At 54.1% G+C, this 27,134-nt stretch overlaps 2 protein-coding genes across 2 annotated transcripts in view; one reads left to right on the top strand and one right to left on the bottom strand.

Annotated features, from left to right (window-relative positions):
* LOC148219406 (uncharacterized) overlaps window positions 1-19,788 on the top strand; it is a 75,525-nt gene extending 55,737 nt beyond the window's left edge. Inside the window, 1 exon segment of the mRNA XM_088157673.1 lies at window positions 18,583-19,788. Coding sequence (XP_088013799.1) covers window positions 18,583-19,606 — 1,024 coding nt within the window. The 3' untranslated portion in view covers window positions 19,607-19,788.
* On the bottom strand, window positions 7,470-9,075 carry LOC148219407 (uncharacterized). Its single transcript, XM_088157651.1, has 2 exons — window positions 8,999-9,075; window positions 7,470-8,812 (listed from the first exon to the last, which is right to left on the bottom strand). Exons 1-2 carry the CDS (start codon window positions 9,051-9,053, stop codon window positions 7,890-7,892), a joined length of 978 nt encoding a protein of 325 aa, XP_088013777.1. The 5' UTR covers window positions 9,054-9,075; the 3' UTR covers window positions 7,470-7,889.
* Window positions 19,789-27,134: the final 7,346 nt, after the last annotated feature.

Below are 27,134 nucleotides of genomic sequence, written 5' to 3'. Positions count from 1 at the left end.
AGGACAAGCAAACAAAGTCGAGTATATATTCCGAATTATGTTCATTGCCTCAGAGGTTATCATGCAGTAGACATAATAGGCTAATAAAGCAATTTTTATACCATATCCTGGTCTACACAGCAGCATTACAGCTGGCAGATAGTTCCCCATGTGTGGAAAAATATAGAGAGCAAGATATAAAACCCATGTAAGCATGTTGAGAATCATGGAGAAAACAAAATTGTAACACTGACTTTTATCAGTACCTTCATGCCCCACGTTGGGCGCCAATAAATATGTTGGTTTGAAAGTAAAACCAGTGCAAGACTCCAAGTCAGTAATATAATTTAATAGGAAAAAAAGAGAAAAAATAAAATATATGCAATAATATAAAAGAAACAACCACCGACACAGTCAGAAATACAACCTGACACCCTGTCAGTCAGGGCGTTGGTAGCAGTCCGTATAAATGGTGGCTGCATCCTCCTGGATGACAGATGTGGTTCTGTTGAAGCAGTGCTCCTGTAGAGGGTGCAGTTTTTCTTCGAAGATTCAGTGATGATGTGAAATGATCCGACTTTGCTCTGGGATCCAGTGGAAAGGGCTGCCTTCGCGTCCCAAACCCCAGTTTTTTATCTAGGTAGGAAAGGCTTGGCTCCTGCCCCTGGCTGGGGCATCTCCCAATGGGATGATGTAATTTTATCAGTCAAACAATAGGACTTAATGGCCCATTAGCAGAAGATATCTTCTGGAGGAAGGATGGGTTGTGGAAAGATAACGATGATCATCCCCCGATCTTATGAGATGTCACATCAGCAGAGGATATCTCCCACAGAGATAAGGATCACCACCCCTCCTACATCTCAACAGATGGTGATAGAATACACATTTTTGCATTGTACCCCAGGACACCCTCCCACAACATCTTCTTACCTTATCTGTCTCTTGCACGACTGCATGTCCGTTACCTCCTCACAGCACAGCCAGCAGACTCCATCCCAAACTGCAGCAGACTCTGGGTCAGCCAGCTAACCCACTCTTTTAGAACACCACAACTCCTTGGGCAGGCACAGATGTTTCCACTCCTCAGTCATCAGTACAGCTGTAATTCATTGGGAGAGATTGCCTTCTGTACTATCCTTTCAATCTGTCTTCCCACTCTGGGGCTCTGTGCTTTCCTTCCTATGGAAAAGAACTGTCATTCTCCTCCAGGTGCCCATGGCCAAAATTGGGATTCCTGCTCCAAATTTCCTTAGATGCAAGGATTGTTCCCAGGTGAAATCTGCCAGGACAGAGAGATCTGGCTGCCTTGGCCACCCTGGGGCCACCTCTCATCTGACTTTGAAACACTGGGACCGTGTGGTTTCCTTTCCTGTGGGAAAAAAAGCACCTTTCATGTCCAGGCGCCCATAGCCAAAATTGGGAATCCACATCCAGAATTCCCTATATCCAAGGACAGCTTGCAGACAAAAGCTGCCATCCTTGTCAAGTCTGGCTGGCCTTGGCTTCCTAAAGACTGCCTTTCATTTGCCTTTGAAACACTGGGGCTCTGTGCTTTCCTTCCTAATGAGAACAACTCTTCTTCCAATCCTGGCATCCACAACCAAAATTGAGATTCCACCTTTAAAAATCCCTATGTCCAAGGATAGATCCCAGATGAAAGGTACTAGGAGAGACAAGTCAGGCTGGCTTGGCCTAAGGGTGGCCACCTCTCATCTTCTTGCAAAACACTTGGGCTTCTCACTTTTCTTTGCTATGGTGAAACCATCCACCTCGACCACGCAGCCGTGGCTGAAATTGGGATTCCACCTCCAAAACTCTGTACATCCAAGGATTTCTCCCAAGTGAAATCTGCCAGGACAGACAGGTCTGGCTGCCCTTTGTCTCTTGGGGACTGCCTCATACCTGCTTTTGGAACACTGGGGATCAGTGATTTTTTTCCAATGGAAAAAAACATCCCTCTTATCAATGCAGAAATAGCCAAAATTAGGATTCCATCTCTGAAATTCCCTATATCCAAGGATTGCTTTCAGACTAAAGCTGCCAGAACAGAGAGGTCTGTCTGGACTGGGTCTGTGATGGCTGGCTTTCATCTGCCCCTTAAACACTGGTGGTCCATACTTTCCTTCCTATGGAAAAGAGCCATCCTTTTCCTCCAGATGTCCATGTCAATACTGAAATTGGTATTGTACCTCTAAAATTCTGTATATCCAAGGATTACTCCCAGTCAAAATCTGCAAATACCATCAAGTCTGGCTGTCCTTGGCCTCTGGTGACTGCCCCACATCTGCCTCTGCAACACTGGGGCTCGGTTGTTTCCTTCCTGTGGAGACCATTGTGACACCTTGGGGACCCCATGGATCCAAGGGGCCATGGTGACACTGTGGGGCCTCATGGCACCAAGGACATCACTGTGGCCCTGCTGGGCCGCATGGTCCCAAGGGGCCAGTGTGAAGCAGCAGGGCTTTGTGGAACCAAGAGGCCATTGTTGCATTCCAGGGCCTGGTGCAGCCCAAGGGCCCTTGTGATCCTGCAGGGCACCGTGGATCCATGGAGACCATTGTGGCACTGCAAGGCCCCATGGAAGCATGGAGACCATTGTGACACTGTGGGGCCCACGGATCCAAAGGGCCATTGTGACCCTGCAGGGCCTCATGGAAGCAAGGGGCCATTGTGACACCTCAGGAGCAAGGAGAACATTGTGACATTACAGGGCCTTGTGGAACCAAGGGGACATGGAATGGGTCTGGATGATTTGGCCTCCTGGGGGCTACAAGGCAGATCTGGCTGCCCCTGGCATGTCGAGGGCTGCCTCTCATCAACCTCTGGAGCACTGGGGCTCTGTGCTTTCCTTCCTAGGGAAATAAACCATCCCTCTTTCCTGCTGCCCAAGGCTGAAATTGCTAGTCTACCTAAGAAAATCTCTATCTGCAAGGGTTCTTCAAGCCAAAATCTGCCAGGAGAGACAGCTCTGGCTGGCCTTGGCCTCCTGCAGGCAGTCTCTCATCTACCACCAAACATGGGGCTCTGCGTTTTCCTTCCAGTGGAAAAGAACTGCCCTTCTCACCGAGGTGTCAATGGCCAAAACTGGGATTATACAGCTAAAATTCCATCTATCCGAGGACTGCACCCAGAAAAATGTAGCCAGGACAGACAGGTCCTGCCTTGTCCTCTGGTGATTTTCTTCGACTATGAGCAGAATGTTCTCTTTTGCCAAGACCTTGAAGAGGGCCCAGAGATCTCCCCAGGTGGGGTTTGGAAGCTGCAAGCATATGAGCACTGTGTAGGGGCAAAGGAACTCAGTGCTCAGTGGAGTAGAGACTGAGGAGAGCAAAGGAGAGCCCTGGGAGGGGCTGAAGGTCAGTTTCAGAGATGGTGGATCCTTTTGATATAGCAGAAAACAGCCTGAGAATGAATTAATTAATGCCAAGGGAAATTGATGAGGGCCAGACTGGACACAAGGAGAAAGGAATTTCTCTCCCAGGGAGGGCTGTGGTGCAAGCCGTCCCCCAGAAGGAGTGTGGGCCAGCCCAAGGCTTTGTGTGTCCAGGCAGAGGCAGGCAGGAGGCAGAGCTGTCAGCAAAGGAAGGGGCCAGCGAGGTGGGGCAGCCGGGGGATGACGACAGCCTGCAGGGACAGAGGCGCAGGGCATGGACACCGTAGGACAGCCTGGGCTGCAGAGGGCACAGGGATGGGCAGCAGCTGAAAGGCCCTGACACAGCCAACTCCTGCAGCACTTGGGCCATGCACGCTGGCCCTGGGCCTGAGGCCAGCAGGGGACAAGTGAGCCTTGCTGTGCTGGGGCCTCATTGCCTCCTTGTCCCTGCTCAGCAGCCTGGCAGGGGCCGCCCTATGGTGCTGCCCTTGGCATTGCACATGCCCAGAGCCCAGTGGCCCGGGAAGAGCCCTGAGCAATGAGGGAGGGACAGGATGTGCCTTGCCAGGGGCTGGGGCTCAGCCCTTGGCCCTTTGCATTCCTGAAACACATCCAGGTTTGCTCAGCATCACAGACACCTTTCCCTTGTTTGTCCCCCCTGTCATCACTGCCTCCAGTGTTCTGCTCGAACTGTGTGATAAATGTGATTCGTGCTAAATAAATTGTAACTATATTTACAAAATTTTATTTAGATCAAAAGAAGACATTTTTTACAGAATGAGTGGGGAGATGGGTGAGACAGGTCAAAGGACATCTTCCACATGTTGGGAGTTGAACAAGGATGTTGGAAGGGAATAGTAGAAGGACAAAGGTCTGATAAGTACCATCTAGAAATAGAGTTTCAACCTTGAAATGGGCCAAGATGAGACGATTCCAGGCATGGGATTTAATTAGAGTCTTATGGAAAGCATCTGTTCAGTCACATAGTGAGCATGCACTACCTGCAGGTCACAGCTCGGTCACTGATGAAGACGACGAGCCTTCATCAGAAATAAAACCCTCAAAAGGATGAGAGACCCCCTAACCCATCAGTAGAGCATGCTCCGTACACACAGTGACGTAGACTTTAGGAATAGAAACTAGGAGGAGTTTTCCAGACACTTGTGTAGCATATAGTATATAAGGGGGATTGTTAGCCTTGATGCTTTGGTACGTGAGGAGGGGCGAGTCCCTCCCCGTATCCCCGGTTGGGGGGGCCCTCCCTGGTCGGTTTTGCTCATGCTTTATATGAACCTCAATTATACTAAATTACTCACTGCCAAATTTTACTTATCCTAAAATATATGGATTCAATACTTCGATTGTATTGATCTCCAATACTTTGATTGTATACATTTATAATTGTTACTATTAAAAATTTGCTGCTGCATTTAATCTTGCTGCTTGATAAATTGGAAAAATAAAAAAACATTCATAACAATAGGGACCCCAAAATAATTTTAGGGCAACGTCTAAAATTACACTTGAGGACCCCAAAATTTCAAAACTTCCCAATAGGGACCTAAATAGTCCCATGTTTGGACCCAAAATGAAAACAAAATCCCGGTGGAGACCCCACAATTCTCACAATTCTCACAATTCTCAATATGCACCAAAAAACTCCAAACAACTACAAACCTACAACTCCAACACTACAAAATTCCCTTTAATTACACCAACGTTTCCTTATGGGAGCCCAAAGTTCCCAAGAGACCGCCACATTTTCTTTAAGGGCTCCAAAATTCCCAAAAATCCTCAATAGGAGCTACAGAATTCCCTACAGGAACCCCAGTAATTCCCTGGACAGAGCACAGAATTCCCAAGAACTCCCTTTAAGAATCCTAAAATTCCCCTAGAGAGCCTGAAACCCACCTGGACCCTTTAGATCCACTATAGACCTCCCAGACCCCTTTTAGGAACCTCCCAGAGTCCCCCAAATCCCCTAGAGACAAACACAAATCCCATATACAGATCCCCAGTTCCCTACAGCTCCCCTGTAGACCTCCCAGACCCCATTTAGGGAGCCCCAGAGCAGCCCAAATCCCCTATAAAGTCCCCCAGAATCCCCCCAGGGCTGTAAAACCTCCACCAGTGGTCTATAGATGCCGTATAGACCTATCAATCACCCATAAGGGACCCCCAGAGACCCCAAATCCTCTATTACCAAGCCCAAATCCTCTATAGAAATCCTCAGACCCCCCCTCAGTCCCCAATAGATCCCCTATAGATCCCCTATAGATCCCCCCAGCCCCACCGTAGCTCTCGGACATGCTGAAGCCGGGCAGGCAGACAGGGAGCAAAGATGGCGGCGCCCGGAAGGCACCTCCGAGTGTTCTGAGCATGCGCGAGAGGAACGCGCCCTGAGATGGGCGGGGCTTGGAGGGGAAAGGGGCGTGGTGAACACAGGGGCTCGGTCGGAAAGAAAGGGGCGGGGCTAAAGATAGACGGGGCTGTGACTAGAAAGGGGCGGGACCAAGGAAAGGGCGGGAACTGTGAGGGGAAAATGGGCGTGGCCAAAGTCCCACATGGTCCTAAAAGGCCTGGTTTGACCTAAAATCACCCAGAAAAGGGCCTCAAATCCAGATTAAATGCACCAGGTCTGGCCTAAAATCACCCAAAGAGGCTCCAACGCCACACAACGGGAGTCTAAAACCATACACATGGGCCTAACAGAGTTCAAAATACAACTAAAATCCAGCCTAAAATTGCCCAGTTCAGTTAAAAATCACCCAAATAGGCCTAAAATCTTTGGGACCAAGACTGTCACAAGAAATGGCATCAGCACCAAGAATGAGACCAAAATCAGAATGGACACCGAGACCAAGAGTGAGAACAGATCCAACACCGGAACTGAGACCAGCACCACTCCAGAACTGGAACTAGGACTAGGACCAAGACCAAGACTGAGAGTGTGACCAGCACCAGAACTGGCACTGAGACCAAAACTGAGGCCCACACTGACACAGGAACCGGCACTGGGAGGGCTCCAGAACGGCTCTGGTACCAGCACTGGCACTGTGAGAACTCTGGGACTGAGACAGAGTGGGACCAGAACAAGCACAGAGACTGACATCGGCACCAACACCGAGACTGGCACCCCTCTGGGACCGGGCCTGAGGCTGAGATTGGCACTGGGAGCACAACAGGATCAACACCAGCACCAGCACCAACACTGGGACCGAGACCACTCCACGAATTAGACCGAGACCACTCCACTAATTAGACCAAGACCAAGACTGAAACAAGAACCGGCACTGGCACTGAGACTGGCACCGCTGTAGGACTGAGAATGAGACCCAGACCAGCACCGGGACAGAGACCGACACTGGCAGCGCTCTGGGATCTCCGCGTTCACTCCGGGGAGTTTTGGCTGCGCCCCCGCACGGGACTGGGCAGGACCGGGAGGGACCCCTGGGTGGGGCGGGACAGCCTCGGTTCCCATCGTTCTGGTGCAGCCATCCCGGTCCATATGGTCCCAGTCCACGTGATCCCAGTTTGTACAATCCAAGCCCATGTGATCCCAGTTTGTACAATCCCAGTCCATGTGATCCCGGTCTGTACAATCCCAGGCTGGATGGCCCTGATCCAACTGTTCCCAGCCTGTGCAGTCCCAGTCTGGGGGATCCCAGTCCATGTGATCCCAGCCCCATGATCCCAGTCTGGATGCTCCTGCACGGCTCACACTGCCAGGGTCTGGAATTCCAGTTCCCAGCCACGAAAAGATGTTCCTGCCCTTGAAGGCAAAGCTCTTCAGAAGGGGCCAAAAGCCAAGTGCAGCAAGATCTTACAGGGACATTTCACTGCCAGCCTTCCTAACTTCACCCATGGCTGTTGGAGCTCCTGCACGGGGAATTAAATCAGGGGAGGGTCTTTGGTGGGAGCTGCCCTGGATCAAGGGAGACCCTGAGACAGAAACAGAGCAGGCAGAGAGAGACGGGAGAGAAAGGAGGACACAAACACAATCAGATGAGAAGGTGCCACTGAAAACAGAACTGCAACTGACTGGAAGTGAATGGGACAGAAGTCAGGAATTGTGAAGCTTTTATTTACTATCAAATCCGTCCCTTGGCAGCCAGCCCCACACAATCTCAATCCCAGCACTCCAAATTTGGATCCCATTTCTCCCAATCTCCTTCCAACTCCTTCTCACCCTGGTGGCTGTGGAATCCAGTAAGGTTCACGTGGGATTGAGTTGTCTTGAGGATCCACTTTGCAGTTGGATTGAGCCATTTTGGATTAAAATTGAGGTGCTTTCAGAGGGATTTGAGAGGTTTTTAGGTGACCTAAATCCTCTTGGCTTTTGGTGTGAAAAGAAATGGAGAAGAGAGAAAAACTAAGGCTAAAACAAAAGGATAACCAGCCAGGTGTCTTCCCCAGATGGATCCCAGGGAATGTGGGTCACCAGGGCTCAGCTCAACATGAGTTCTGCAGTGGGGGATGGAGTTGGAGCAGCACACAAGATTTTCTTGCACTAGGGGGATTTACAGGGATTGCATTAATGCTGCCTCTGTTGGTGTCTGTTCAAAGCTGAGCTCTGAGAGAAGTTTGTCCCACACTCAGGATACTCGTAGGGCCTCCCCCCAGTGTGGACACTTTGGTGGCAGATCAGGCTGGAACGCTGCCTGAAGGCCTTCCCACAATCCCCACATTTGTATGGCCTTTTCCCAGTGTGGATGTTCTGGTGGCGGATCAATGTGCTGCGTTCACTGAAGCTCTTCCCACACTGCTCACATTTGTGAGGCTTTTCCCCAGTGTGGATGCGCCGGTGTCTGGTGAGGTGGGAGTTTCGCCTGAAGCCCTTCCCACAGTCGGAGCACTGGAAAGGCCTCTCCTCCCTGTGTGTCTGGAAGTGCCTGAGGAGATGGGAGCTGGTGGTAAGCCTCTTCCCACACTTGGAACACTCGTAGGGCCTCTCCCCAGTGTGGACACTTTGGTGGCGGATCAGGTGGGAACGCTGCCTGAAGGCCTTCCCACACTCCTCACACTGGTATGGCCTTTTCCCAGTGTGGATGTTCTGGTGGCAGATCAATGTGTTGCGCTCAGTGAAGCTCTTCCCACACTCCCCACACTCGTAGGGCCTCTCCCCAGTGTGGATCCTCTGGTGGTAGATCAGGCTGTTCCACCATCTGAAGCTCATCCCACACTCTGAGCACTTGTGGGGCTTCTCCCCATCACGAAGCTGCTCATGGACCACCAGCTCCAAGCTCTGGCTCCATCTCTGGTCGTCCCCCCGGCCCAGGCTGGGGCTTTCCTCCTCAGATCCCCGCCATCTGCGTTTGCAGCCCCTCCTCGTACGGGATCTCCGTGGCTTTTCCTCCCCGTTGCATTCCTGCGCCGTGGAGCCGCTCCAAACGGCCTCTTCCACGAGGTTCTGCCGCGGGGATTTGTCCTCCCTGCTCTCCGTGCTCAGCTCCTTGTCTGGGGCAGGAAGGACAAGCAGAGGATGGGATTTGCCTCCGTGCCAGAGGGAAGGGGAAGGAGATCCCCCCAGCGCGTCCCCGGCAGGACGGCGTCAGCAGCGGGGTTGTCCTGCAGCCGGGGGCCGTGCTGGTCTGGGAGATGGAGCAGGACAGAGGGGGAAAGGGGCACTGAGTTCCTCCTCACCTGCCTGCGGCTCCTGGGGCATCTTCGTCTTCCTCACAGCCTCCTCCTTCTCCATCGGGCCAAGGGTTGGGAATGGGAAATCCTGGTTTGGGGAAAAACAGGGGATGTGCGCGTTGTGTTGCGGGTTCCTTCTGCCCAACTCCATCTCTACAAGTCCCCGAGCATCTCGGGTCCATAAAAACTTCCCAAACACCAACATTCAGCCCTGAAAATGCCTCCCAGGGGTTCCTGGGAATGGTCCCTCTCCTTTGGTGTTTGGGGGTTCCCCCCTGTCTCAGCTGCTGGGGGTCACGCTTGTATTGGGGGTCCCCCATCTACTCGGTCCCCGCCCTCCCCAGGCTGCTGGGAGTCCCAGCAATCCAAAAAGTTCCCCCCTCTTCTGTCTCCCCATTTAGGGATGCTGGGTGTTTTTGGGGTCCCTTCTCCCCTTATTCTCTATTTTGGGGTGCAGGGGGTCCAGGGAGTCCCCCCTGCCCCTCTCCAGGCTGTTGAGGGTTCCAAAATCCCGGCGCTCCCCCCTCTCTGGGCTCCCCACTTTGGGGGCCTGGGGGACACAGGGCTCTGCTCCTCCAGCGTGCCTCTTCCAGCAGCCGCCACCGGGACCCCCCAATGTCCCCCGTGGAGCATTTTCTGATCAGATTTGGAGCTCTGCATTCTCCAAACATCCCCCCCGCCCAAAAAAATACACAAAGCATCCTGAGAGACGCTGGGAGTATTCTAGAGAAAACTGGGTGCAACTGGGATCAAACTGGGGGCAGGTGAATCATGCTGAGGTAACTGGGAGTGGCCGGGAAGGACTATGAGATTGTTCAGGGCAACTGGGATGTGGTTACTACGCTGCAAAGAGAGAGAAAAGACAGCAACACACACGGACCTCTTTTGGGGAAAAAAGGCCAACTTTATTGTACGGACATCCCGTATTTAAAGTGTGTTACGTGCAGTTAGGACAGGACAGTAGTTCATTGCACAATTGGGAAAAATATCCCTGGGACAGCATGTCCGGATGTCCCATGAGAAAGACACCAGGTGTTAATCTTTATTATGAATTCCCTTCTGTTTTTCACCAAGTTATCGCTCTGGGAGACTGCGTCCCTAACTGAAGCTGTAATCAGCTTGTCAGCCTGGGAATGGACCTGAGAGACAGGAGAAATCCAGGCCTGAAAAGAATTGCCAAGCTGCAATTTCCTAGCTCTCTAAATGTGTGTGTCCACACTGGGATATTCTGGGAATGTCTGAGACCATAGGGCTGGTGACTGGGACCTAACTGGGAGCGACTGGGAATGTCCTGGAGGAAAAATGGGACCATGCTGGGGCAACTGGGGGAAGTGTGAGTGACTGGGGCCCTGCTGGAAGAGACTGGCATCATACTGGACTCATACTGGGATCTTACTGGCAGTTGCAGGGGCTAGGGGCAACTGGGAGAACTGGGAACGCATTGGACACAAGTGGTGTTGGAAATCGTATCCTTGCAAAAATCTTTGCATAACTTTAGTCGAGGGGATTAATTTGCCCTACAAAAAGACTTCTTTGTTTCTTTCCAGGGCATTGCTGCACCAGGTGGGGTCTGATGAACACAACACATCAACAGACTGGGAGCAGCTTAAAGATCAAGGGCCATCAGCGGCCATTAACAGAACATCAGCGGCCACCGAGGAACATCTACCCCAGACTCTGCCTCGGGCAGAATTGCAGACATCTCCTCTGAAAAGACTGATAAGAAAATCAGGGAATCAAGACGGAATTAACAGCAGAAAGGAAGAAATTCCGATCCAAAAGGAGGCCAAATATTAGGAACTGAATATTTGCAGCTTGAGACCAAAGAACACTAACTCAATTCATTTCCATGAGCATTGACTGTATAAAAGATCTGAAAATTTTCCTGAAAAGGGAATGTCATGGAATGATTGTCTCTGCACAGCCGGGCAATGTGTGGATGAGATTTCTGTGGTACATCCGGGCCACAACATCGTGGCCAGAAAATACAGAAATGCCTTGACTCTCTCAATTTAAAATTCTTGTTAAAAGTATTTTTGTTTCTCTTTTAATTTCCGTTATCATGGGAGGAACTGGGCGAAACTGGGACCGTGCTGGGGTAAATTACATCATGATACGGAATCACTGGGACTGCCTGGGCTGCTACTGGGAGCAACAGGATCATACTGGGAGTGACTGGGCTCATACTGGGAGCAGCCACTCCCGGCTCCCGCACCCCCGAACCCCTTTCCCGGCCATGCCGCCCCTCCAGCCCCAGCACCCCCCGCCGGGGTCCCGGCAATCCCAGGGCTCCCCCCCTCTCGGGCTCCCCGCTTAGCCCTTCTGGGGCTCTCCTGTCTCTGGGCTCCCGCTCAGGGAAGCCGCGGCTCTCCCGGGGCTCCCCCAAACCGGTGTCCCCCCGCCGATCCCGCCGCTCCCGCGCGCTCCCCACCTGGCCCCGGCACAGCTCGCAGGGCCCGGCCCGGGAAGTCCAACCCCCACCGCGGGGGGACCCGCATCCCCCCGGGCCCCGCCGGGGCTCTGCCGGCACCCACCGGGACCCCCAAAAACACCTCCCGGGGACCCCCCGATGTCCCCCCGAGGGCCATCTGCGCCTCTGCAGCCCTGCAACATCCAAACATCCCCCCCAAAAAAAACCCCAAACCCAGGGATACCCCGGGATATTTGGGGCGAGCTCCCCCTCCCCGGGCACCTGCGGGATGGGGGGCGATGGTCCGGGGGGGCTGCGAGTTCAGGGAGCTCCGGGGTCGCGCGCTTGATTCGCTCCTTCTCTGCTCCTGCTTCCTGCTGCCGCTCCGCCTCTTCCTCCCTCCCTCCTCCTCCTCCCCCGTTCCGATCCCCGAACTGGGAGGGGATGGGGCAAGGAAAGGGCGGGAACTGTGAGGGGAAAGGGGCGGGGTCAAGGAAAGGGCGGGAAGTGTGAGGGGAAAGGGGCGGGGTCAAGGAAAGGGCGGGAAGTGTGAGGGGAAAGGGGCGGGGTCAAGGAAAGGGCGGGAACTGTGAGGGAAAGGGGCGGGGTCAAGGAAAGGGCGGGAACTGTGAGGGGAAAGGGGCGGGGTCAAGGAAAGGGCGGGAACTGTGAGGGGAAAGGGGCGGGGTCAAGGAAAGGGCGGTCAATTCTGACAGACAGAGGCCACATGGAACTCAAGGGCCACAGAAATATTGCCAGGCATTCTAGAAACAAGACACCTCTGTGGCAGACAAAGGCCTCATGGGGTCTAGGAGATCTCTGTGTCACAAAGGAATCTCATGGAAGCCACAGGCACTTGTGACATGGCATGGCCTCATGGAACCCTTTTGCCATTGGGACATTGCCAGCTCTTGTGGAATCCAGTGCCCATTGTGACACAGCACAGCCTCATGGAAACATGGGCACCATTGTGACACAATGGAATCTCATGGCAGCAAGTGTCAGTTGTCAACACAGCACAGCCTGATGGAACCCAGGGGCAAGGGGGACCCTGCCATGGCTCGTGGAAGCAAGGGGCCATTGAGACACAGCGAGGCCTCTTGGAACCCAGGAGAACATTGTGGGGCAATGAAATCTCACAGAAGCAAGGTCCAATTTTGACAGTGTGTCGTAACAATGATCTCCTGGCTTCCATGAGGCCCCGCTGTGTTTACAATGGACACTTGGCTCCCCAGGATCCCATGGTGTCACTGTGCTCTCCTGTGATTCACGAGGCTGTGCTGTGTCACAATGGACACTTGCTTCCTCCGAGGATGGAGATGTCCCAGAGGCACCGGGTTTCCATCAGGCCATGCTTTGTCACAGTAGGGCCCTGGTTCCCTGAGAACCCATTGCAGACTTCCTGCAGTCGGGGCAGCGGAAGGGCCTCTCCTCCGTGTGAATCCGCTGCTGCAGGAGAAGATTGGAGCTGGTGTGAAACCTCTTCCCACACTCCCCACTCTCGTAGGACCTTTCACCAGTGCGAGTCCTCTGGTGGAGGACCAGGTGGGAGCTCTGGCTGAAGCTCTTCCCACACTCCTCACACTCGTGGGGTGTCTCCCTGGTGTGGATGCACTGGTGGATGATGAGGGTGGAGTTCTGCTTGAAGCGCTTCCCGCAGTCAGAGCAGCAGAAGAGTCTCTCATCCGTGTGAATCCGCTGGTGCAGGAGAACATTGCTGGTGGTGGTAAACTGTAGGAGTGGTGGAGGTCAGGACGGTCAGGACTGACGGAGAGATCTCTAAAGCCAAGTGTTGGAACTTGTGGTTTATTGCAAAGGGTGCAGGTAGGAAGGCCCTGCTTGGAGCTGCCAGTCACAGCTCCAACCAGGCCTGGAAAAGCAGAAGGGCAAGAATAAGAAGAGTAAAGAGAGAGGTAAGAGAGCAAGGGGTAAGAAAGCAAGGCGTAAGAGAAGAGAGCTAAGAGAGGTAAGAGGTAAAAAGAGAGAGTGAGGTTCCCGTTACAATACAATAAATCTTCTTTTGTGTTGAATATTCTAATTTTCACTAACCAATCTAATACAAGATACAAATCTTATTACTTTTATAGGCAGCCTATAAGAATCATTACATTACCATAGTGTGCCACACTTTAAACCCTAAAAACTACTCTTTGGACTCCTTCTGCTAAGCTAGTAGGGTCTTCTCTGACCCTTGGACCTCTCTGCAAGCAGAGGGAATTGTTCAATCAAGAGGGGATTTCTTTCAGCTGGCCATACTATTGTTTTCTAGTTGTTCACTAACTAAGGTTTGGTATCTCAAAGATGGTTTTCATTTCAATCTCGCTTATACTTTCTATATTCTCAAAATCATTTCCCAGGCAATCATATTTATAAGGTTTTCTATTTTCATCTTCTCCAACAGTAAACCTCTTCCCACACTCAAGAACACTCTTAGGGCCTCTCCCCAGTGTGGATCTTTTGATGCCGGATCAGGTTGGAGCTGACTGTGAATCTCTTCCCACACTCCCTACACTCCTAGGGCCATTCTACAGTGTGGATCCCTTGGTGGGAGATCAGGTGGGACCTCCAGGTAAAGCTCATCCCACACTCCGAGCACTTGTGGGGCTTCTCCCCATCACCAATCTGCTCATGGACCACAAGCTCCGAGCTCTGGCTCCATCTCTGACAGCACCCCCGGCCCAGGCTGGGGCTTTCCTCCTCAGATCCCCGCCATCTGCGTTTGCAGCCCCTCCTCGTGCGGGATCTCCGCGGCTTTTCCTCCCCGTTGCATTCCTGTGCCGTGGAGCCGCTCCAAACGGCCTCTTCCACGAGGTTCTGCCGCGGGGATTTGTCCTCCCTGCTCTCCGTGCTCAGCTCCTTGTCTGGGGCAGGAAGGACAAGCAGAGGATGGGATTTGCCTCCGTGCCAGAGGGAAGGGGAAGGAGATGCCCCAGTGCGTCCTCAAAATAAAGAAAAGAACAGGGGGCCCTAAATATATTTCATGTGAGCTCCAAATATCCCGCTCTCATTCAAAAAACTGCGCGGGATATTCGTGGCAAGGTCCCTCTTCCCGGGTACCTGTGCAGATCCACCCAGGCCCCCCAAACTCCTCCTCGGTTTCCCCTCATCCTCCCATGGGGATTCCTGGGAGTCCCCCTGTGTCCCCTCCTCCAGGATTTTGGGGGTGCCCCCTCACCTGTCCGTGTCCTTCCCACGTTTCTGCCGCAGCCCCTCCATGATGTTGGGGGGCGGGGGCCGAGTGTTGGTGTCCCCCTGCCTGCAGCAGATCCAGCGGGGAGGGGAGTTCGGGGGGTCCCTTAGCATTTGTGCTCCCCTGGGATTTGGGGTGACCCCGCGCCCCCCCAGGATCTCCCTGAACACGCTGACGCTGCCCGTGCGCAGTGAGAAGGTTCATTCCTGGCACGGTGTCCCCAGCTCTGGCACCGGCATCGCCCAGGTACCCCCAAACCCTCCCGGGACCCCCAACCCCCCCAGAGATCTACTGCCAAAATCAACGGGAGAGGTGTTGCCCTTTTACGGGGAGTTACAGTGGTGCCCGAACATAGCGGAGCCCCTTAAAGCGGCGATGATCGAGAGAACCCCAAAAATCCACCCTGGCGCCAAAACATCCCCTACAGGGGCTTGTAGTGGGGGGGCCCTACAAATGTCACCTAAATGCGTCACAATCTCGCCCTAAAGCAGACTTGAGGGGCTGGAACACCACAATCACCCTAAAATGAGGCAGAAAAAACACTCTTGGAGATGTTGGATCCGCAAAAAACCTTAAAAAGGTAAAACTCCTCTTCAAAGGGGCCTGGAGACCCTTCAACGCTCTCAGAGAGGGACAGGATCCCTTCCTCTGCTGCGGCCTCTCCGAGCCGGGAACTCTCCCGTTCGCTGCCCTCGGGGGAGCCCCGAACCACGACGGGTCCTGGGCTGAGCCCCCCCAGCCGGGGGTATGGAGGGAACTGGAGGGGCTGGGATGGGGCTTGGGGGTGCTCGGGTGAGCTGGGGGACCCCCACTGGGAGCCCCTTTCCCGCTGTCCCACCTCCCCTCATGCCCCTCTCCCACCCCTACCCCATTGTCCTCCCCAAACCTCCGCTCCCCCCAGCTCGGTTTGGGGGTGACCCCACCCCTCTCCCATCGTGTCCCGGCCCGGCCCGGCTCACCCGAGAGTCCCCGGAGGGTCAGAGGAGGGGGAGGAGGGACAGGGGAGGAGGAGCTGGAGCAGGCAGAGGAGGCACCGCGAGCTTTCACCGCTCTCTGTACCCGCAGCTCCTTCGCCCCCAGAGCATCGTTCCCCGCATCCCGCAGGTGCCCGGAGAGGGGGAGTTCGCCCTGAATGTCCCGGACGGTTTTTTTGAAGGGGGGAAGGGATATTTGGAGTTCACCCGAAATATATTTGGGGCTCCCCCTTCCTTTCTTTCTTTCGTGGGCGGGCGGGGCGATGTTTGGATGTTGCAGGGCTGCAGAGGCGCAGATGGCCCTCGGGGGGACATCGGGGGGTCCCCGGGAGGTGTTTTTGGGGGTCCCGGTGGGTGCCGGCAGAGCCCCGGCGGGGCCCGGGGGGATGCGGGTCCCCCCGCGGTGGGGGTTGGGCTTCCCGGGCCGGGCCCTGCGAGCTGTGCCGGGGCCAGGTGGGGAGCGCGCGGGAGCGGCGGGATCGGCGGGGGGACACCGGTTTGGGGGAGCCCCGGGAGAGCCGCGGCTTCCCTGAGCGGGAGCCCAGAGACAGGAGAGCCCCAGAAGGGCAAAGCGGGGAGCCCGAGAGGGGGGGACCCCTGGGATTGCCGGGACCCCGGCGGGGGGTGCCGGGGCTGGAGGGGCGGCATGGCCGGGAAAGGGGTTCGGGGGTGCGGGAGCCGGGAGTGGCTGCTCCCAGTATGAGCCCAGTCACGCCCAGTATGAGCCCAGTCACTCCCAGTATGATCCTGTTGCTCCCGGCAAGAGCCCAGACAGTCCCAGTCATTCCCTACTATGATGCAATTTGCCCCAGCACGGTCCCAGTTTCGCCCACGTCCTCCCATGATAACCGAAACTAAAAGACAAACAAAAATACTTTTAACAAGAATTTTAAATGTAGAGAGTCAAGGCATTTCTGTATTTTCTGGCCACGATGTTGTGGCCCGGGTGTACCACAGAAATCTCATCCACACATTACCGGGCTGTGCAGAGAGAATCATTTCGTGACACTCCCTTTTTAGCAGATTTTTCAGATCTTTTATACAGTCAATGCTCATAGAAAGGAATTGGGTCAGTGTTCATTGGTCTCAAGCTGCAAATATTCAGTTCCTAATATTTGGCCTCCTTTTGGATCTGGATTTCTTCCCTTCTGCTGTTAATTCCGTCTTGATTCCCTGATTTTCTTATCAGTCTTTTCAGAGGAGATGTCTGCAATTCTGCCCGAGGCAGAGTCTGGGGTAGATGTTCCTGGGTGGCCGCTGATGTTCTGTTAATGGCCGCTGATGGCCCTTGATCTTTAAGCTGCTCCCAGTCTGTTGATGTGTTGTGTTCATCAGACCCCACCTGGTGCAGCAATGCCCTGGAAAGAAACAAAGAAGTCTTTTTGTAGGGCAAATTAATCCCCTCGACTAAAGTTATGCAAAGATTTTTGCAAGGATACGATTTCCAACACCACTTGTGTCCAATGCCTTCCCAGTTCTCCCAGTTGCCCCTAGCATAGCCCCTGCAACTGTCAGTAAGATCCCAGTATGAGTCCAGTATGATGCCAGTCTCTTCCAGCAGGGCCCCAGTCACTCACATTTGCCCCCAGTTGCCCCAGCATGATCCCAGTTTTTCCACCAGCACATTCCCATTCGCTCCCAGTTAGGTCCCAGTCACCAGCCCTGTGGTCTCAGACATTCCCAGTATATCCCAGTTGCCCTGAACAACCTCGTAGTCCTTGCCAAGCACTCCCACTTACCTCAGCATGGTTTACCTGATCCTAATTTGATCCCAGTTCCACCCAGTAGCTCCTAGAATACTCTGAGCTTCTCTCAGCGTGCTTTGTGTATTTTTTGGGGCGGGGGGGATGTTTGGAGACTGCACAGCTGCAAATCTGATCAGAAAATGCCCCTTGAGGGGAAATTAGGGGGTCCGGGTGGTGTCTGCTGGCAGAGGCAGCGTGGAGGAGCAGAGTCCTGTGTCCCCCAGGACCCCAAAGTGGGGAGCCCAGAGAGGGGGGAGTGCCGGGATTTTGGGACCCTCAAGAGCCTGGAGAGGGGCAGGGGGGACTCCTTGGAACCCCTGCACCCCAAAATAGAGAATAAGGGGAGAAGACACCCCAAAGTACCCCAGCATCCCTCAATGGGGAGGTGAAAGATGAGGGACCTTTTGGATTCCTGGGACTCCCAGCAGCCTGGGGAGGGCGGGGACCGAGTAGATGGGGGACCCCCAATACAAGCGTGACCCCCAGTAGCTGAGACAGGGGGGAACCCCCAAACACCAAAGGGGAGGGACCATTCCCAGGGACTCCTGGGAGGCATTTTCAGGGCTGAATGTTGGTGTTTGGGAGGTTTTTATGGACCCGAGATGCTCGGGGACTTGTAGAGATGGAGTTGGGCAGGAGGAACCCACAACACAACGCGCTCATCCCTTGTTTTCCCCAAACCAGGATTTCCCATTCCCAACCCTTGGCCCGATGGAGGAGGAGGCTGCGAGGAAGAGGAAGATGGCCCAGGAGCCGCAGGCAGGTGAGGAGGAAGTCAGTGCCCCTTTCCCCCTCTGTCCTGCTCCATCTCCCAGCCCAGCACGGCCCCCGGCTGCAGGACAACCCCGCTGCCGACGCCGTCCTGCCGGGGACGCGCTGGGGGGATCTCCTTCCCCTTCCCTCTGGCACGGAGGCAAATCCCATCCTCTGCTTGTCCTTCCTGCCCCAGACAAGGAGCTGAGCACGGAGAGCAGGGAGGACAAATCCCCGCGGCAGAACCTCGTGGAAGAGGCCGTTTGGAGCGGCTCCACGGCACAGGAATGCAACGGGGAGGAAAAGCCACGGAGATCCCGCACGAGGAGGGGCTGCAAACGCAGATGGCGGGGATCTGAGGAGGAAAGCCCCAGCCTGGGCCGGGGGGGCGGCCAGAGATGGAGCCAGAGCTCGGAGCTGGTGGTCCATGAGCAGATTGGTGATGGGGAGAAGCCCCACAAGTGCTCAGAGTGTGGGATGAGCTTCAGATGGAGGAACAAACTGATTCAACACCAGAGGATCCACACTGGGAAGAGGCCCTACAAGTGTGGGCAGTGTGGTAAGAGGTTTCCCACCAGCTCCAGTCTCCTCCTGCACCAGCGGATTCACACGGATGAGAGGCCCTTCCGCTGCCCTGACTGTGGGAAAGGCTTCAAGGAAAACGGCCATCTTGTCAGGCACAAGCGCATCCACACCGGGGAAAAGCCTCACGAGTATGAGGACTGTGGGAAGAGCTTCAGGGACAGCTCCAGCCTGATCCGCCACCAGAGGACCCACACTGGGGAGAGGCCCTACAAGTGTGAGCAGTGTGGGAAGAGCTTCAGTGAACGCACCACATTGATTTACCACCAGAACATCCACACTGGGGAAAGGCCATACAAGTGTGAGGAGTGTGGGAAGGCCTTCAGGCAGCGTTCCAGCGTTACCTGCCACCAAAAGATGCACACTGGGGAGAGGCCCTACGAGTGTTCCAAGTGTGGGAAGAGGTTTCTCTCCAGCTCACTACTCCACCAGCACTACCAAACACACACGGAGGAGAGGCCTTTCCAGTGCTTTGACTGCGGGAAGGGCTTCAGGCGAAACTCCCAGCTCATCATCCACCAGCGCATCCACACTGGGGAGAGGCCCCACGAGTGTCCTGACTGCGGGAAGGGCTTTAGGCAAAAATCCACCCTCATCAACCATCGGCGCATCCACACTGGGGAGAGGCCCTACAAGTGTGAGGAGTGTGGGAAGAATTTCACCCAGAGCTCAGCCTTGACCAAACACCAACGGAGGCACCGCTAAGGGAAGCCCTGTGAGTGCCCCGAGTGCGGGAAGAGCTTCGTGTCCTGGTCAAGCTCCATCCCCCACTGGAGGACCCACGTTGGGCAGAGCCCTGGTGACTCACATTGCCTGGGATCCATGTTAGGAAATACCTGCTGGTTATCCTTTTGTTTTGGCCTGCATTTTTATGTGTTCTCTATCTCTTTTCACTCCAAAAGCCAAGAGGGATCAATCTGTCACCTGAAAAACACTCAAATCTCACTGAAAGCCCCTTAATTTTAACCCAAAAGGGATCAATCCCACCTCCAAGTGCCTTGTTCCCTCCTCAAAACAACTCAGTCCCACGGGAACCTTACTGGATTCCACAGCCACCAGGGTGAGAAGGGGTTGGAAGGAGATTGGGAGAAGTGGGATCCAAATTTGGAGCACTGGGATTGGGATTGTGTGGGGCTGGCTGTCAACGGATTGATTTGATAGTAAATAAAGTTTCACAATTCCTGATTTCTGTCCCATTCACTTCCAGTCAGTTGCAGTTCTGTTTCCAGTGGCACCTTCTCACCTGATTGTGTTTGTGTCCTCCTTTCTCTCCTGCCTCTCTCTGCCTGCTCTGTTTCTGTCTCAGGGTCTCCCTTGACCCAGGGCAGCTCCCACCAAAGACCCTCCCCTGATTTAATTCCCAGTGCAGGAGCTCCAACAGCCATGGGTGAAGTTAGGAAGGCTGGCAGTGAAATGTCCCTGTAAGATCTTGCTGCACTTGGCTTTTGGCCCCTTCTGAAGAGCTTTGCCTTCAAGGGCAGGAACATCTTTTCCTGGCTGGGAACTGGAATTCCAGACCCTGGCAGTGTGAGCCATGCAGGAGCATCCAGACTGGGATCATGGGGCTGGGATCACATGGACTGGGATCCCCCAGACTGGGACTGCACAGACTGGGACCAGATGGATCAGGTCCAAACAGACTGGGATTGTACAGACTGGGATCACATGGGCTGGGATTGTACAGACTGGGATCACATGGACTGGGATTGTACAGACTGGGATCACATGGGCTGGGATTGTACAGACTGGGATCACATGGACTGGGATTGTACAGACTGGGATCACATGCACTGGGACCATATGGACTGGGATGGCTGCACCAGAACGATGGGAACCGAGGCTGTCCCGCCCCACCCAGGGGTCCCTCCTGGTCCTGCCCAGTCCCGTGCGGGGGCGCAGCCAAAACTCCCCGGAGTGAACGCGGAGATCCCAGAGCGCTGCCGGTGTCGGTCTCTGTCCCGGTGCTGGTCTGGGTCTCAGTCTTGGAGCAGTCCTGGAGCGCTCCTGGTGCTGATTCCGGTCCTGGTCTCAATCTTGATCCCACAGTTGTGCTGGTCTCGGTCTCATTCTCAGTCCTATAGCGGTGCCAGTGCTGGTTCTGTTTTCAGTCTTGGTCTTGGCCTAATTCGTGGAGTGGTCTTGGTCCCAGTGTTGGTGCTGGTGCTGGTGTTGGCCGTAGAGTGATCCCAGTGCCAATCTCAGCCTCAGGCCCAGTTCCAGAGCGGTTCCAGTCTCGGTGTTGGTGCCGATGCCGCTCTGATTCTCAGACCCAGAGTTCTCACTGTGCCAGTGCCGGTCCCAGAGCAGTCCTGGAGCCCTCCCAGTGCCGGTTCCTGTGTCAGTATGGGCCTCAGTTTTGGTCCCAGTGCCAGTTCTGGTGCTGGTCACACTCTCAGTCTTGGTCCTAGTCCTAGTTCCAGTTCTGGAGTGGTTCTGGTCTCAGTTCCGGTGTCAGATCTGTTCCCACTCTTGGTCTCGGTGTCCATTCTGATTTTGGTCTCATTCTTGGTGCTGATGCCATTTCCTGTGCCAGTCTTGGTCCCAACGATTTTAGGCCCTTTCAGGTGATTTTATACCAAACTGGGCAGTTTTAGGCTGGATTTTAGTTGTATTTTGAACTCTGTTAGGCCCATGTGTATGGTTTTAGATTCTCTTTGTATGAAGTTGAGGCCTCTCTGGGTGATTTTAGGCGAGATCTGGTGAATTTAAGCTGCCTTTGAGGCCCTTTTCTGGGTGATTTTAGGTCTAACGAGGCCTTTTAGGACCATGGGGGCCTTTAGCTCTGATCATTCATCTCACATTTCCTTCCCTTTCCTTGCCCCGCCCCTATCCCCTCACAGTTCCCGCCCTTTCCTTGGCCCCGCCCTTTCTAGTCACAGCACTTTCTATCTTTAGCCCCGCCCCTTTCCGACCGAGCCCATGTGTTCACCACGCCCCTTTCCCCTCCAAGCCCCGCCCATCTCAGGGCGCGTTCCTCTCGCGCATGCTCAGAACACTCGGAGGTGCCTTCCGGGCGCCGCCATCTTTGCTCCCTGTCTGCCTGCCCGGCTTCAGCATGTCCGAGAGCTACGGTGGGGCTGGGGGGATCTATAGGGGATCTATTGGGGACTGAGGGGGGGTCTGAGGATTTCTATAGAGGATTTGGGCTTGGTAATAGAGGATTTGGGGTCTCTGGGGGGTCCCTTATGGGTGATTGATAGGTCTATACGGCATCTATAGACTGCTGGTGGAGGTTTTACAGCCCTGGGGGATTCTGGGGGACTTGATAGGGGATTTGGGATGCTCTGGGGCTCCCTAAATGGGGTCTGGGAGGTCTATAGGGGATCTGTAGGGGACTGGGGTGTGCCCTCGGGTCCCAAACCCCAGTTTTTTATCTAGGTAGGAAAGGCTTGGCTCCTGCCTCTGGTTGGGGCATCTCCCAATGGGATGATGTAATCTTATCAGTCACACAATAGGACTTAACGGCCCATTAACAGAAGATATCTTCTGGAGGAAGGATGGGTTGTGAATAGATAACGATGATCATCCCCCGATCTTATCAGATGTCACATCAGCAGAGGATATCTCCCACAGAGATAAGGATCACCACCGCTCCTACATTTTAAGAGATGGTGATAGAATACACATTTTTGTACTGTACCCCAGGACATCCTCACACAACATCTTCTTACCTTATCTTTCTCTTGCACAACTGCATGTCCCTTACCTCCTCACAGCACAGCCAGCAGACTCCATCCCAAACTGCAGCAGACTCTGGGTCAGCCAGCTAACCCACTCTTTTAGAACACCCCAACTCCTTGGGCAGGCACAGATGTTTCCACTCCTCAGTCATCAGTACAGCTGTAATTCATTGGGAGAGATTGCCTTCTGTACTATCCTTTCAATCTGTCTTCCCACACTGGGGCTCTGTGCTTTCCTTCCTATGGAAAAGAACTGTCATTCTCCTCCAGGTGCCCATGGCCAAAATTGGGATTCCTGCTCCAAATTTCCTTAGATGCAAGGATTGCTCCCAGGTGAAATCTGCCAGGATAGACACACCTGGCTGCCTTGGCCACCCAGGGGCCACCTCTCATCTGCCTTTGAAACACTGGGATCGTGTGGTTTTCTTTCCTATGGGAAAAAAAGCACCTTTCATGTCCAGGCGCCCATAGCCAAAATTGGGAATCCACATCCAGAATTCTCTATATCCAAGGACAGCTTGCAGACAAAAGCTGCCATCGTTGTCAAGTCTGGCTGGCCTTGGCTTCCTAAAGGCTGCCTTTCATTTGCCTTTGAAACACTGGGGCTCTGTGCTTTCCTTCCTAATGAGAACAACTCTTCTTCCAATCCTGGCATCCACAACCAAAATTGAGATTCCACCTTTAAAAATCCCTATGTCCAAGGATAGATCCCAGATGAAAGGTACCAGGAGAGACAAGTCAGGCTGGCTTGGCCTAAGGGTGGCCACCTCTCATCTTCTTGCAAAACACTTGGGCTTCTCACTTTCCTTTGCTATGGTGAAACCATCCACCTCGACCATGCAGCCATGGCTGAAATTGGGATTCCACCTCCAAAACTCTGTGCATCCAAGGATTTCTCCCAAGTGAAAGCTGCCAGGACAGACAGGTCTGGCTGCCCTTTGTCTCTTGGGGACTGCCTCATACCTGCTTTTGGAACACTGGAGCTCAGTGCTTTTTTTCCAATGGCAAAAACCATCCCTCTTATCAATGCAGAAATAGCCAAAATTAGGATTCCATCTCTGAAATTCCCTATATCCAAGGATTGCTTTCAGACTAAAGCTGCCAGAACAGAGAGGTCTGCCTGGACTGGGTCTGTGATGGTCGCCATTCATCTGTCCCTTAAACACTGGTGGTCCATGATTTCCTTCCTATGGAAAAGAGCCATCCTTTTCCTCCAGATGTCCATGTCAATACTGAAATTGGTATTGTACCTCTAAAATTCTGCATATCCAGGTATTACTCCCAGACAAATCTGCAAATACCATCAAGTCTGGCTGTCCTTGGCCTCTGGTGACTGCCCCACATCTGCCTCTGCAACACTGGGGCTCGGTTGTTTCCTTCCTGTAGAGACCATTGTGACACCTTGGGGACCCCGTGGATCCAAGGGGCCATGGTGACACTGTGGGGCCTCGTGGCACCAAGGACATCACTGTGGCCCTGCTGGGCCGCATGGTCCCAAGGCACCAGTGTGAAGCAGCAGGGCTTTGTGGAACCAAGAGGCCATTGTTGCATTCCAGGGCCTGGTGCAGCCCAAGGGCCCTTGTGATCCTGCAGGGCACCGTGGATCCATGGAGATCATTGTGGCATTGCAAGGCCCCATGGAATCATGGAGACCATTGTGACACTGTGGGGCCCACGGAACCAAAGGGCCATTGTGACCCTGCAGGGCCTCATGGAAGCAAGGGGCCAGTTTGACACCTCAGGAGCAAGGGGAACATTGTGACAGTACAGGGCCTCATGGAACCAAGGGGACATGGAATGGGTCTGGATGGTTTGGCCTCCTGGGGGCCACAAGGCAGATCTGGCTGACCCTGGCATGTCGAAGGCTGCCTCTCATCAGCCTCTGGAGCACTGGGGCTCTGTGCTTTCCTTCCTAGGGAAATAAACCATCCCTCTTTCCTGCTGCCCAAGGCTGAAATTGCTACTCCCCCTAAAAAGTTCTCCATCTGCAAGAGTTCTCCAAGCAAAATCTGCCAGGAGAGACAGCTCTGGCTGGCCTTGGCCTCCTGCAGGCAGTCTCTCATCTACCACCAAACATGGGGCTCTGAGTTTTCCCTCCTGTGGAAAAGAACTGCCCTTCTCACCGAGGTGTCAATGGCCAAAACTGGGATTCTACAGCTAAAATTCCATCTATCCGAGGACTGCACCCAGAAAAATGTAGCCAGGACAGACAGGTCCTGCCTTGTTGTCTGGTGATTTTCTTAGACTATGAGCAGAATGTTCTCTTTTGCCAAGACCTTGGAGAGGGCCCAGAGATCTCCCCAGGTGGGGTTTGGAGGCTGCAAACATATGAGCACTGTGTAGGGGCAAAGGAACTCAGTGCTCAGTGGAGTGGAGACTGAGGAGAGCAAAGGAGAGCCCTGGGAGGGGCTGAAGGTCAGTTTCAGAGATGGTGGATCCTTTAGATATAGCAGAAAACAGCCTGAGAATGAATTAATTAATGCCAAGGGAAATTGATGAGGACCAGACTGGACACAAGGAGACAAGAATTTCTCTCCCAGGGAAGGGCTGTGGTGCAACACGTTCCCCAGAAGGAGTCTGGGCCAGCCCAAGGCTTTGTGTGTGCAGGCAGAGGCAGGCAGGAGGCAGAGCTGTCAGCAAAGGAAGGGGCCAGCGAGGTGGGGCAGCCGGGGGATGACGACAGCCTGCAGGGACAGAGGCGCAGGGCATGGACACCGTAGGACAGCCTGGGCTGCAGAGGGCACAGGGATGGGCAGCAGCTGAAAGGCCCTGACACAGCCAACTCCTGCAGCACTTGGGCCATGCACGCTGGCCCTGGGCCTGAGGCCAGCAGGGGACAAGTGAGCCTTGCTGTGCTGGGGCCTCATTGCCTCCTTGTCCCTGCTCAGCAGCCTGGCAGGGGCCGCCCCATGGTGCTGCCCTTGGCATTGCACATGCCCAGAGCCCAGTGGCCCGGGAAGAGTCCTGAGCAATGAGGGAGGGACAGGATCTGCCTTGCCAGGGGCTGGGGCTCAGCCCTTGGCCCTTTGCATTCCTGAAACACATCCAGGTTTGCTCAGCATCACAGACACCTTTCCCTTGTTTGTCCCCCCTGTCATCACTGCCTCCAGTGTTCTGCTCTAATAGGAACCTGGGGACACAATCTCAGTCGTGTCCCTCAGTGGGACCTATTAAAATTTCAAGAAACTTTAATGTTTCAACTTTAAATTGAGTTATTGAGAAAATTTTTTGAACACTCTCTCAGGGACTGAGTCTGATGTAAACAGCACCAAATCCCTTAAAATTTCATTCAAATACTTGCGCTGTGTCTGTGCTGCTGAGCTGGGCCAGGCTCCTGGCACAGAGGAAGCTCCCATGCTCAACCAAGAAGATCTTCCAAAAGACATTTGTGCTGAGGAGCAGCTCCTCTACCAGCCCAGCAGGGCTGAGGGCACTGCCTGCAGGCACTGAGGGCACAGGAGCCAGGCACAGACAGGCTCAAGGCAATCAGGACTGGGAAGACATTGAGCTGAGACTGCACTTGGGGAAACATCTTCACAGCCCTGGACATGGTGAGTGTGTGGGTGCAGGGCAATGTCCCCTGTGCTCCTGGAGGGATCTCCTGGAGCCAGCACAGCCCACAGCCTGGGGGATGTGTCAGGAGGACTCTCCCCGTTTCTCTGAGATAGAGGGAGAAGAGGAGGAAGATGAGGATGTGCTGCAGAGCAGGGCTGCCCTGGGCACCGTCAGAGGGACAGGCCAGGACGGCTCCTGCTGCCAGGGACGGCTGCAGGGGCTGAAGCTGGGGCTGCAGCCAGGGCTGCCCAGGGCTGTCCTGCACAGCAGCTCCTGCAGCCCTCAGGGCTCTTGGCCAGCCCAGGCCATGTGCCACCTGCCAGGGACAGCTCTCAGCCTGCCTGGGAGCTCTCCAAGGACTGTGGGGAGAAGTTGGAGGTGGAAGGAGCCACCCCCATCAGGGCAGATTCCTCCTGCTGTGGAGATGGTGCTGCATGGCCAGGGCTGCTCTCAGCTTTCTCCTCAAGGGAAGGGAAAGGGGCTGTCATCTGTGTCTGTGCCACTGAGCCTCCTGTCCTGTCCCACTGGGGATCAGCAGATCTACCTCAGATTTCCCTCACAAAGTGCCTCCTCACCCTCCTCTGCCTACAGACAGCAGCAGCAGCTCCTTGTCTTGCAGCATCTCCGTTTGTGTGAGCTGCCCTTAAGGCCCTGCTGCCAGGGAGATGCCCCTGGGCAGTGCCCTGTGCTGGGAGGGCTCTGCAGGGCAGAGCTGAGCCCCCAGGGCAGGGCTTGGCTCTGGGAGCAGTGACAGGGACAAGCCTTGGATACACACAAACAGCTCTCAGTAGGTAGCAGAGAGCCAGACCAACTCTTGGTATCCCTTCCTGTTCACCTACACAGGGCAAGAGAGAAGAGTTTACAGAGACTGACTTTGAAACTGGACCGTCCAAAAACGCCACTTTATTTTTCCAGCACATTTTAAGTCTGATCACTCTGAACTAGAGGAAGGTGTAATAAGCAAAGGGCAACTGTGTGGGACCAGTAGGTGGGACTGCACTGGGGCACAGGGAGCCCTGTTTTCCCTCTGGGTTCCCCAGTGTTCAGGCTGAGAGCAATGCTGAAGATGAGGCACAAACTCAGCAGCAAAAACATGAACTCAAAAATAGAACAGTTTAGCAAATGACTGCCCAAAGTAAGAGAAGTAAGTTTGAAGGGATTCCAATGAACATTTTATAGGATTGGCTAAAACAAGTTGGTCCCAGTTTTATAAATACCTTCTTTCAACAGTCCCTGATGCCTAGAGTGCAGAA

This window comes from Sturnus vulgaris, unplaced genomic scaffold, assembly GCF_052056855.1.
Source record: "Sturnus vulgaris isolate bStuVul1 unplaced genomic scaffold, bStuVul1.hap1 Scaffold_141, whole genome shotgun sequence".
Taxonomy (NCBI): domain Eukaryota; kingdom Metazoa; phylum Chordata; class Aves; order Passeriformes; family Sturnidae; genus Sturnus; species Sturnus vulgaris.
The sequence above is the reverse complement of the archived record's forward strand: the minus strand, read 5'-3'. Positions and strand labels throughout refer to the sequence as shown.

Coding starts and splice junctions, on each gene's coding strand:
- LOC148219407 (XM_088157651.1), bottom strand. CDS start 9,053: ATGGAGAAGGAGGAGGCTGTGAGGAAGACGAAGATGCCCCAGGAGCCG. Junction 8,813..8,998: donor GCCCCAGGAGCCGCAGGCAG/GTGAGGAGGAAC, acceptor TTCCTGCCCCAG/ACAAGGAGCTGAGCACGGAG.